Source organism: Platalea leucorodia (assembly GCF_965183815.1).
Source record: "Platalea leucorodia genome assembly, chromosome: 3".
Lineage (NCBI taxonomy): Eukaryota > Metazoa > Chordata > Aves > Pelecaniformes > Threskiornithidae > Platalea > Platalea leucorodia.
The window spans coordinates 83,725,508-83,738,904 of NC_138825.1; the positions used below are offsets into that span (position 1 = coordinate 83,725,508).

A 13,397-nucleotide genomic window follows, 5' to 3' on the forward strand; every position below is an offset into this window, starting at 1 on the left:
AATTCATAACTTAATGAGTGATATATAAAAAGAGAGAGATGAACCCTGCAATTACATTTATGTGAGTCTGTCACCTTATTTGTAAAACCTTAGAGTCATTTACATTCAAATTAGAACAAATGAGTGATTTCACAAAGTGCAGTGATAAATGACCATTGCTGCACAAGACAGAACTGTATTTCCTGTGAAAACATTAACAGTTTCCTATTATTTGTTAAAAATTACAATGCATATTGCCCAGTGTTGTGTGAATAATGACTTTTTTACTGATTAGGTCAGAAGACTAATACGGAGTAAAAATAAATAATTTTTCTTTTCATTTTTTCTGATTTGAGCTTGAATTTATCTGCTCAAACTGTTACGGACTCACACTGCCACCTGCTGCCCACGCCTGGGGAGGAAGGGCCCCGACTGCCTTATTTCAACTCCAGTTCAGCCATTCGCCCTTTCGGGTTTCATCTCTTGCAATCAAACAAACTTTCCTGCCAGACTGCTAACCGGGCATGTCACCGAGGACACCTGCAGATAAGGATAGCTGCACTACCCAGTTACGAATAATGCCATTTTGGGGGTTCAGGCATCTAAGCTGCCTTGGGACATCGGGTGGTGGGAGGGACGGGGGGACATAAAACTTTAGTATTGATCAGATGGTAATAAAAACAAAGAAGAAGTTTGTACACTAAGCACTCTGGGATTCATTAGCCTCTGTTTACAGCTTTTTAAAAATAATAGAAAGATTCCAGAAGCGGGAACCTTTCAGGGGCTGAGGAACAGAAAGGTCAGGTAAGGAGGACACATTGGCTAGAAAGACAACATGAGAAGGGCAGGGAGGGAAACAGTGAAGCAATACAGCTTCTTTGTTCCTATTTAAAAAAAAAAAAAAAAAAAAAAAAACAAAAAAACCACACACAAAAAACCACAAAAACCCAAAACCAACACACCAAAGCTGCTCTCCCTTCATGATAGAAACTGCAAAGAGAAGGAAGACGTAGCAGTACCTGCCTCTTCCCAACTTGTGACCTCTCCTGCGATCGTGATGCAGAAGACCAGCAATGGGTATCCATACAACTAGCTAGACAGCTGGGGAGCTTTAATCTTGCCAGCCATAGGAAACCTAAGCACTCCAGCATCATTTTTTCCTACATCCATCAGCAGTTCCAACCCAGCTTTGTGAACTATTACTTCATTGGGAAAAGCAGAACACACACACACGAAGCCAGCAGGTTCCTGACCATAGTTGCACCCCTTTCTCTAGCAGTTAACACCCCAGGAGCAGAATATCCACTATCACGTCGCAGCTAAATAGCAGCAAGTGGATTACAGTAAGAATGGGATTCAAAGTGACTGGGTATGCCGTTTTTACTTTCCTCACTAACACCAACTGAAAAATGAAGAAAACCACCATCATTTTTTTTCTGAGTCCCATTCTAAGTTGGAATCCTCAGGAGTGCATTCGCATTTCATATACATAAATCTCTATCTCTGTAACATGTCTGTATGCTAAAGAGAGAGAGGAGATAAATTCCACAAGTTTTTGAGCTTTGTACAAGAACTTTCCTAGTGACTGTCAATAGCTCAACGAATCAACAGCTGACAAAATACGCTCCTTCAAAAAACAGCAGACTAGCACAGCAACTACTGGTCGCATAACACTGAAAACCAGCGAAATGCAAGACGATATTATTTCTGTCTACTTTATGTTTTTGGTATGGGAAGGTCACTCTTTCCACCATGGGATAAAGTTGGTGGACTCAAGTTTGATGGTGGTAGCTTTATAAAACACCACCCTAATTCTTGGGGGGTGAGGGTGGAGAGTGCACGTGTGCATACTTAGATTAAAAACTCAGTATTAGTTAAAAAAGGTAAGCCTTTGTTGCTAGATGACCTTTAGATTTTTTTTCCAGCAATTTAATTTGCTCTATATGAAAAACCCAGGAGCTAAAATCCCAACTGAGATGGGGCTTCTAGCAATACAAAGGTGATGCTCTCAATCTCTGGTGTAAGAATTAATTCATCTCTGAAAGAGTGTATCTTAGTGAAAGTTGGGATTGTGTTGTTGGCACAGTTCCAAATGGACAAGTTGGGTTTAAGAAAAATAAACAGCTTTGAAGCTCTGGCCCCACCATGTATGTAAACCATGCACACTCCTCCTCATTCCACAAGCAGATTTATTTGTAGCTTCTTCCTTTTAGAAACAGTAACACATTTCAATCTCTAAACACATTTAAATAGTTTTAAATGAGTAGAAGAAAAGATCCAGATCATTAGGTGCTCATATACCATGAAAAAATTTTGTTTTATAAGCCTAGATTGACCGTTAGGGTAGAAGGTTAAAAATTAAACGCCCCTACCCAAGACGATTTGCCTGCTTCAATTATTACCAACAATTATTCCAGGAGATCTTATTTTATCATTTGTGAATCAGTCTAATTTTTGCATTCCGGGCCTGATTCTGCTCACTGTCTGCTTTTGTATACAAGAATCCAGAGCATACAGTACAGAGGAAGCTCCAAGAAAATCCTGGTTGACTGCTGCTGTACAGTGCTGTGTTTTTTCAGGCTGATTTTAATCACTCACCTAAAATGTTATTTTCAGCTTAAATTAGCCCTCTTTAAAGATGCTATGATTGACATCAGTAGCAAGCGGGCAGATATACCTGTGGCAGAGTTCTGTCCACTGTAATGAAGTTTCTAAAAGGTAACCTAGTACATTTATCATTTAGCAGGAAACTTAATGCAGTTAAAACTAATGGGAAAATTGGCATCAAACTTCTAACTTTCCTTCACACAAAAACATTTATGATCCCAAGAACAATTTTTAACAGTGAGGGGAACTTTAATGGCAATCAGGATCACTGCTCATATCTACTATACTTACTGCTCCTAGCTGCTGAGAGAATAGGAAATAATTTCCAGCATTGAATACAAGGACAGTCAGCTACCACCACGTGTAATGAGGCTGTACTGAAAATATGCAACTGTCCAACCAATAAGCATAACATAAATGATATCCCAGACTCTGTCCAGTATGTAAACTTAGTTTGTTCTTCACAAAATGTGCCTGATCTGGCAGCAGAAAGTTAAAGGGGTAAATGGTAACAATCATGCCATGTCCTGCCTCTCAGAAACGAGTAGGTTGCTTTGGACAGTTCGGCAACTTCTAAACCCCTCACTCCACCTATCACCCTATTACCTTGAATGTAACTCAGGAGGTATATAGAACTCCACTGAAAACAATAATACCGGACTTCAGAAAATACAGGAAAATCACTTAGCTTTAAGATATGGACAATCTTATGTCCCAGGTCTCTGAATGCCAGTGGAAATCAACCTCTGGTTTAAAAAGTGATGACTAAAGCTATACCTACATAATATGGAGTTCATGTTGATCAGTAGAAGGAAACCCCATTAAAAACTCGTATTCTCAATAGCATTCCCTCCTTATTAAGACTCTTTGATTGTTGAAATAATTTACAGTTTGTGGCTCTCTCTGGTACTGAATACACAAACAGCTGAGGAAAAAGACAAAACTTATGTCTACAATCAGTTATATAACTGAGACGTATTTATGAAACAAACATTTCTATGTTCTGAATAAATCTTTTAACACATTTATTCTCTTGCATACGAATAAAGTCTTCATGTACCCTTATAAAAACATTTACAAGCTTTAAAGTGCAAAATAGGTCATCACAAACACACTACCCAATACCATGTTCTCTACAGCTCCATTTAAGAAGTCCATTCTCAGACCTCCATCACATTCAAAGCCTTCAACTAGCTTTCTCTTGCCTTCCCCAATGTCATAGTAGGACGGTTATGGTCCACTGGAACTCTAAAGGCTCAAACTTTTAAAAGAGAAACAAGGCATTCAGATAACGCATTCCCATTATATTTCAACAAAGTCTACCTGTTGGTTGCAGCTCTCTGCCTCAGCCTCCTTTGAAAAACCTCAGCCAAAACTGACAATCAATCTGAGCTGGAAGAGGAACTTGGGAAACAAGAGTCTTTGAGAACTGGATGTGCACTCTGCAAGTGCTGCGTGCATGAACATGGACCTTAGTGCAATTCAAGACACGCAAAGCTCAAGTCTTCAGCTTAGCTTTCCCACAACCGTGTAGCAGCAATATAGCTAAGAACAATCACGTTGCCTTACCGTTTGTTTAGATTGAGACGGATGTGTGAGATTTCAAGCCTTCTTTCGATGTTTAAAGAACCCGAGAATTATCCAGACACTATGATCGAAGAGATTCATGAATATGCATGTATCTCAAATAAAATACATCAGCATGCCTCAAAAAAGTCCCCTCTACAGATAAAGCTGAAAACAAAACCTGCAAACAGCAAAGGCTGGGGAGTAATGACAATTCAAGATATGACACTGCTGAGGCAGGGGGAGAAGTCTGCACAACACAAAGCTGGAATTAAGACCTGAAGTAAGGAATGCTTGGGCATTTCTCTTGTTTGCAAGTAGCAAAAATATGATCTAAAATTCATTTAAAATAAAAATTAATAAAATATCAATCAACAACGAGAATGAGAATGAGTTTTCCAATGAGAAAACGGAATCAACATTAGATGCTACAGAACATTTGATAACGTGAATTTTATGGATGATAAAACACATTTAGTGAACTAGCAGTGTTGTCAGAAACCTCCATTGTGTCGTGCTATCATAAACATCTTAGAGATGGATATTACCTAATCGGGGGAGGGGGGAAAGAACGTTCCTCTCCTTTTTTCTCTCTTTCCTTTGATCAAAAACTCTTCATAAAAAATGCCATAACTGTGATTCAAACAATTTGTTACAGAAATCCTTTTGAGATTTATCAACAAATCAAAGTGCTCTAAGCTGGTTGGTCTATAAGAAAGAGGATCTGTCTTATAGTCAAAATAACATCTTGTTTATTATGAGACAACTGAGAGGAAACTCCTTAAAGATCACTGAATACAAAACTCATCATCGGCTGGAAATGAATCTGCCCCCAGTACACTGCAAATCATCTTCGACAAGATAAATTAGATGAATTAGATCAGCGTAGTCTTCTTTGGAACCTCACAGACTACAAATATGCCTTGGAACCAACATGTGTATGGGCCACGCCAATTGCATTTGGAGCAAAAAAAGTCCTTATTGAAATCCACAGAATAATTACAGGCCCCAGATAAAAGAATCACGAAGAGATGAAACTGTCTTGAGCTCCAAAAAACGGACAAGCTGGAACATCTTAAGAATGAGAAGAGATGGAACAAGCTCTAACAATAAGAGCAGCACTCTTATATGGGAAAAGCCTGGTCCAATCCAAACAATTAAAGACAATCCTAACAAGTTAAAACTCTGTCATTGTTACACAACAATAATAAATGACAGCTAGATCCCACATACTGTATTTCCGGAATTTATGCTAACTAAGCTAAGTTCATGACATGTGAACTACTGAAAGCAGAAAGAAAGAAATTCATTAGTACAGTAAATGAAGAACTCTGCAGCACTCAGACTCATTAGAAAGAAGAGAAAAGCAAGCATTATTCTCTTCCCATCATCTGTATCATAGCATGTGGGGTGACAGGACACCCCAGTTACCAGCTGCAGCAAGGATAAGTGGTTTTAAGGAAGCCTTCTTTAACTACTTTGATTTTATTTTTTAGAAAGTCCTAAAATAAAGCAATAGATATTTTTTAAATCACCCAATAGTATGTAGAACATAAACAGATATAATTAATTTGGACCCTGAAAGATATCGCAGTCTTTATGCACAGTACCTTGTTGACCTCTGCTAAAAAGGCTTACACAACTACTCAAGGTTGCTTACTTGCATGGAATGCAACCCTGCAGAACAAACAAGAGAGATAAATTCTTACTGTGATCTATTCAGACTGCAAATCTGTCTACAGATATGCCTTGTTGGGGTGAACCTGGTAAAAAAATACTGTAAAAAGAGTAAAATACAGTCTAGAGCCTGACATGATGTAAGCTACAGTCATCCCACAGATGTCCATGCAGATTCAAAACCTTACAATGAGACCCTGATTCAAAAATACTTCACAGAACTACCATTGCTCTCTGTCTCTCAACACATTCTCCTCCTTATTCCCTAACCTTTATCACCTACTTCATTCCCTACGTCATCATTGTAAATCTGGACACTGGGTCCCACTTCCTCTTCATTTTTATACCAGTGTGCCTCCAGTTACCCTACCTTGGCACACTACTCAGAGTACAACAGAGTTCTTTCACATCATTTGAGGAACTGCATATTGACTGTCACCTCCAGAGAATTTTCACTGGTCTGTTAATCACAGAGTAATGTTTGGTCACTCCGAGTTTTTTTTTTTTTTTGGGGGGGGGGGGGTAATATGGTTTTGGGCTTGATTTTTTGGTTTGGTTTTGGGTGTTTTTTTTGTTTTGGTTTGGGTTTTTTTTGTAAATTCATTAGCAGTCTGTTCCTAAATACTTGACTATGGCTTGCACATCAAGGACAAGATCCAAAGCACTGCTAATTCTACCGTTGTCTTTCCACTGCAGTGACTTGAGGATTAAAAGTATTCTTTACCGAATTCTGAGGGAAGAGCTACAAATACCAGAGACTACTCAACACAGGTCACAGAAGAAGTTAGTACAAGGACTTATGTTGGGCATGTACCTGCTCCTTTCCTGTAGTCCTCTCATGTCCCTACCTTACTGGCATTACAATACTCAGCTTCTTCCCTACTCTTTAATATTTCCCCTAGCTTCTTTGCTGCAATGGTCTCTTTGGTTCAATTTCTGACAAAGACAGAGCATGTAAGCAGCAGACATGCTCACACCGACTGATTTGTTAGGGGTGGCATTAAATACACTGTATGACTATCAATGTTAGACTTCTATCTTCTTTCTCATTACATTAACACCTTCCCATGCCTGCCTGACAACTGGTAGGCCAAATGGTTTTGTGGCTTATTTGGCATCTCACATTTCTTATTTCTCAAACCACCCATCTTTCCTATTACATTCCCTGTCTATTTTCTTAGAAAAATTAAATCCTCCTTACATTCCTGAAAACAAACTGGTACAAACTGCAGTACTCTACCAGCTTCTTTAACTTTGTTATCAATTTATAATGTACAAATTAATACCACCTTATTGTCTGAACATACATTTTCAAGGCTTCCCTAAGGCTAACACTCAAAGAACAGACTCTTTCTCCGTAAGACACAGAGCCTTCAAGTATGTCCTGAAGCTCTTAACGTGAGATCCTGCATGCCTACGGTACTCAGTAACTCAGTGTGCCGCCAAGCACACTCAGACTGTTCAAAGGCAGTTATGCTGTTGGAAGGCAAGTGCATATGGAGACAATTGTGCTGACATGCATTTCCATGCCCAACTGTTGCAAAGTTACAGCCAACAGACCCTATTTCAGAAACAATACTGAAAAATTACAAAGAAAAGGAAACAGTTCTGTAGAATTGCTATTGCCATTTTTTTTTAATAAGGCTTTTCATAGATACACATTAAAGTTATGTTCTTGCAACCATCATGAGCCATCTCCTATACAAGCCAAGCATAAAAAGTTATTTTACTGGATTCAGATTTTTTGCTTCATGACAGCCCTAATGTTGATAATATTATCAGCATTATGGGCACAAGACCAGCTGAGAATATGGTGCCATTGTAATAAGCCCTGCCCCTTCAGTGAGAAGCAGTAGTGCCCTGGAGTACATATCAATATTCTGTTGTGAACACTTATGCATCTGAATGCTTCAGAATACTCACAACTGCAACAGGGAAATATTTAACATTTGGTAAACTGTGGCAGAAGGAAGCAAATTCTCTGGTAAAGGAGGGAATAAAACTCCCATGTGCTGATACTAATCAGTGGACTATCCTTGTTTTCGGGACTGAAATGGACAAAATGGAAAGGAGGAGAAAGCACCTACCACAAACTGATACTCAAATTACACTCAAAATTCAGGTGTCCTGAAATCCAGTTTATTGCCATTTAGGTTACACCAGGTATTGTACTAATACTCTCCTACTGAAATTAGGCTTGAAACAAAAGTTTACCAAACAGAAATGGCTGGTAATCAGGCAGATAAGCCTCACCTGAATGAGATAGTGAGAACATAAACTGAGAAGCTCCAGCAGCTGCAAATGACTCCCAGCTGCTAGGACATCCTGTATCACCCCTGGTTCCAAGAGGATCTGTAAAGAAGAAAATGGAAGGTTTGTCATGTAGAACTCAGAGTACATGTAGAAAATACTATAGGCCTTTGTTATTTCAGACATTTAAGTCAACATACAGAACAGAAAGAGTACAACTAATGGGAGAGTAAGGAAGAAAAGAAGTAGAGAGTAAGGAAGAAAAGAGTACGGGATGGGGACAGAGTTTTAAAAGTTCAACTGAATTGCCCAAAGGATTTTTAAGCAGATTTTCCTGTGAGAGTCCATAAGCCACGTTACCACCTAAATCCTTTAAAACTAAATGCATGTTATTTATTTAAAAAGGACACTTTTCAAAATAACAGAACCTCCTTTTGTTATCCATATATCTGGATGCTTCCAAAAATACCGAACTGACTCAGAAGTCTCCAGTATTATTATTATTCATGCTCGTAAAAAATATACAGGCTAGGAACAGCTTCCCATTCTGCATGGTACCACTTCATAATTTTCCTAACCACTGTCTTCATTTTACAGAGCAAGGCTGTGAACGCACAGAGTGAGCATGCTGCTGGGTAAGTGCCAGAAAGGGCTTAGAAACCAAGACTGATTATCCTGTCACTTGCTCACATGAAACTCCTACTCATTTCAATTAAAATCACACACAGGCAGCAGCCAGGATAATTGGACCTAAGCTCCTAGCCTGCTGTCTTGGGGTCAGCTTGTTAGAGCATCCCTTTCAGGACACAAAAAAGTCTTTGAGAATACAGACACTGGTCAACTTCTCATCAGGAATCACATTACAAACTATCCAAACTAATATTATATTTTATATATAAAGTGGTGCAGCATCCAACAAAAATCAGAAATGCATGAGAAAAATTTATTTTTCAAAGATACTCAGTTTGTTCGGAGTTCTATCCTTGTTGTATTTCCCCTGGCAACTTTGGTTTCACACCACATGAGGTCAGTCTCTGACTGCTCCACAGGGAAGTAAAGCTTTTTTCAGATCCTTTTTCTTCTGCCCACGCAATTTAGTTTTATCTCACAGCATCATTTATATGTCTTAAATGCAGTGGAATAAGGAGGATGGCAAACAAAAGGAAAGACACTCATCTGCATCTTCTGCAGTTAAACTGTTTTTGAGAGAAACAAAAAAACCCATGTATGCATTTCTTCAAGCAAAACCACAAATTATCTTCAACATAATGGATATATTAGGAACAGGAGAGAAGGGGATTGATTCTTGTTTATATCAAGAACTCATTTACATTGAGTTCTGTCAGTGTATGACACACTTAAAGCTTGTGCAAATCACTATGTATATTCATACTAGGCTTTACGTGAACATATATGTAATTTACAAACTGTATACAAGTTCTTTATCTAGCCAGAAAGACATGTAAGGATCTTAATGTAAATGAGAATCAGGCCCAGCACAATCCAGGTTTTTGGCTGGTGCTAATGAGGCTGCTATGCATGACAAGAGAGAGTTCAATAGAAAGCTAGAAAGGATTTCAGTTACAAAAATATCGCCAATAGGTATATTAAAAAAAAAAATGAGCAGCACTGTCAAATATTTTCAAGTAAGAACTCAAGGTCAGACTGACAAAACAAGCTGGTTTAGACCTTGCAGTGTTTGTCATTCAGACATCACTTACGCTGAGGAAGTTGTCATCTGATGTCATATTACTTACTAAGTGCCAGCCACCAGCTTAGCATTGTTAAAGACACAGTATGAAGAGAACCAGAACCCTAAGCAGATTACTACCTTGTAGGCATAGACAAACTATATTTAACTGTGATAATATTAATGTATTTTAAAGCTACAGCAACCCATTTACAAATAATACTAGTAGCATTATGAGATGAGAAGTAGGACAAGAGGCAAGGAGGGTGGCTGGTTACTACCTAGAGGTGATTTGCACAAAGTCAGCAACAAAAGTTCATTTCAAGGTGGCAGACATTTCTTACATGTTTTTCCATTTCTTACAGCTTTCCTATACCATGCAAGATTTATTCTGCTGAGATAACATATCCATCTTTGTGTTTTCCAAGATAACTGAGGAAAGTCTATTTTGCCTCTTCTCAAGACTTTGCCTTAAATGGAACTATCTGAATTTTTATACAATACTCATTTGGATATAGGCAAAAATACGAATTCACCTATGCTAAATGTTCACCATCAGCAAACTGCATGCTGGGGAAACCCACAAGAAAAAGAGAACAATAAGTAAAGAAGGAAGAAAATATTGCAAGCCTTCCTTCTGCTGAAACTGGGGTAATTCAGTTATTCCGCACTTCTTAGCTTCTACACATTAATACAATTACTTGATTTTTATTGATTACCAGCATAACTGTTTATATACTATATAGGCCATCCAGCTGAATCCTAACAGTAAATGCACATAAATACCACCATGTGCACACCACAAGTACACACAGTGACTGACTCTCCTCTGTTTGTCTAACCCACAAAACAATAGCTCTGAGATCTTCAGAGTGATGCTAATTGAAAATTAAGGAGAGGGAAACTAAGATCTACTTTGGATTCACACCTTCAAAATTCATCACAAACTGTTAATGTGGAAACTAAAGAGAGGAGCTCAATCATTTTCCCTACTCCATCCTCAACCCAATGGTTACAAGGCATAATTATCAGGGCAGAAACTGGGAGTAATTTAGAACCGTCGACTTCAGACAAAATTTGCAATCTTCACCAGTGAAGGATGTGCCTTTGTATGACACATGCCATCTTAAGACTGGTTTCTGTGCTATTTTGATATTAAGATTAATTAGATGCAATTCAGGTATTGCACCTGGCTGCATCTTACAATCAATCCTCTATTCAACCCTTATTTCTGAGGATTAATTTATTTTCATTATGCTCTCAACTTTTCTCTGGCCTGCGATGCTACCCAAGAAAATCAGCTAACCACCTTCTCCCTGTATGCAATGGGCAGATCTTGCAGATAGCCTGAGTAAATTATTTTCCCAAGCCACCAGGTCTGACGTACTGCTCATTTTCAAACTGATCTTTGTCAAGCTATTTTTCTCCTCATCCACAGTGACTGTGTTTTCAAACAGGAATCCTGTTCTTCGAGGAAGCCATTCTACCCTCCATCATACCACAAACCCTTCAGAGAGCACAAACTAAATCCAGTTCACTCCCTCTTGTGGTCAGATCCATAAGCCAAGGGATAGAAAGGATGCAAAAATGTGGTGTTTCTTTGCAACTGAATGCTGAGTGCACAAGATCCAGAAAGGCAGATTACACAATTTCTTACATCCACATTTCTTAGACATACAATTTAAATCTATATGGAAATACATCCATTTATGCTTCGTTGATATATTGAGGAAAGCTGCTCTGCAAATGCAAGAATTAGAAACTTTCGTAAATTAAACCTGAGCTTCTGAAGCACAATTCTGAGGCAGAAAAGGGAATTCTGTAATCAGGCCCATGGTCACAGACACACATGGCCCTGAACACCCCGCCTGTACATCCACCCCCTGGGCAGCAGTTCTAAAACTGGAATTCATTCCCCCTTCCCCCAAGATTTCCCTCTTCCTTTCCCAACTCACTCTGCATCCCCTCCAATCCAGTACATCTTAGGGCTCTGGGTTAAGCATGGAAAAGATTAACTGGGATCACACATCTTGCCCCTCTCTTCAATCGGTTTTCTTTGGGAGACTTCTTGGCAACACAGAGCACCTAGCAGCTACGACTTCTTGGGCTAGGAGCAGTATATTAACCACCATTCTTTCTCAAGGACAATTACTCATGCCTCACCTCCACATTGCCCGGACTGAGAACATCCTCCTACTCTTTTAATGCCTCCCGCCCCCTTACAACCAACAAACCGGTATAGGCCAACAAAAAAAATTGTATGGTTGTAGCAAAGAGGGCAGTAATGGACAAAACAGAGTGAGGAGGAAACTCCTTACACTGTCCTTCCCAACAAAGAAACTTACAGTCTAAGGGAGAAGGTAAGGTCCAGATTAACTATCACCTCTCTAGAGTCCCATGAGGTTTATATCTGGAAAGAACAATTAGATCATTTAATCTATTCCCTGTATATTGCAAGTCATTATATTTCATCCAGACACTTTTAAAGACACTAAACTAAAGCTACTACCAAAGGAGGCTAAACTGTGTGCCCAGACAAAGATGGAGAGATTGAGGATGCACTTCTGTCACCTTCATTCCAGCTACTCATTTATACCTGGGTATTTCCTTCTCATTTCCATACAGCTGTTTGTGGGGCCATGGTGGTGATGGCATGATTTCCATTAAAAATAACCCAGCATTATGCTATAACAGTAAGAAAATACGTAATGTCATGTCAGAAAATTCTAGAAAGTAAACCATATGGAATTTAACACAGAAAACAAGAAAAAAAAAATCCTAAGATTCCTGTCAGTCTGATGCAAAAGAAAATTCCTTCTTGACTCCACTTGCAGCGATCAGCATTTCAAACAAGACAGGCATCTAACAAAAGTACCACTTGTTTTTCCCCCTCTGGAGACCATTCTGTGTGCTTCAGAGCAATCAAAAAAAGTAACTTTTCTTTTAGAACAATTTAGACTGCATTTCACACGCAACCAGTTGGCACTTCTGCCTGTCTCCCTGTTCATTCGTGCTTCAGTTGAATCCTGAGCTCCTCGCACGCTGAGAAGCGCTGCTTCAAAAAAGTGTGAGCTGGGGAAGAATGTTCTAGTCCCCTGCAGGCAACTGCCCAAAGCCCTGGCACATAATGTTTTGACAGTACTTGTTACAAAACCCAGATGTCTCATTAGCCAATGGCAGAAGGAATCATGACCAGCATTTCTCTAATACATGTCAAAATATTTTTCCAGAAAACTAAACGAAAATCTGTGTTAAATGCACAGCATATAAATCACAGAATCATAGAATATCTCAAGTTGGAAGGCACCCATAAGGATCAGCGAGTCCAACTCCCAGCTCCTCTCAGGACTACCTAAAACTAAACCATATGACTAAAAGCGTCATCCAGATGCTCCTTGAACTCTGACAGGCTTGGTGCTGTAACCACTTCCCTGGGGAGCCTGTTCCTGTGACCGACCACCCTCTCAGCGAAGAGCCTTTTCCTATTGTCCAGTCTGAACTTGCCCTGACACAGCTTCATACCATTATGAAGTAAGCACCGTTATTATAAGTAAATACCATTTTTACAAGTAGGACTCCCATTTTTGGGAAGACGTTTCATTACTTTGATTACTTTCAGCTCTAGAAA

The 13,397-nt window shown here is 39.1% G+C and overlaps 1 protein-coding gene across 1 annotated transcript in view; it reads right to left on the reverse strand.

The window, feature by feature from the left end:
- Positions 1-13,397, reverse strand: part of KLHL32 (kelch like family member 32) — a gene marked incomplete at both ends in the record, with an annotated part of 101,840 nt that overhangs the window by 53,712 nt on the left and 34,731 nt on the right. Inside the window, one exon of the mRNA XM_082305657.1 lies at positions 8,083-8,181. Coding sequence (XP_082161783.1) covers positions 8,083-8,181 — 99 coding nt within the window. The remainder of the gene's footprint in view (positions 1-8,082; positions 8,182-13,397) is intronic.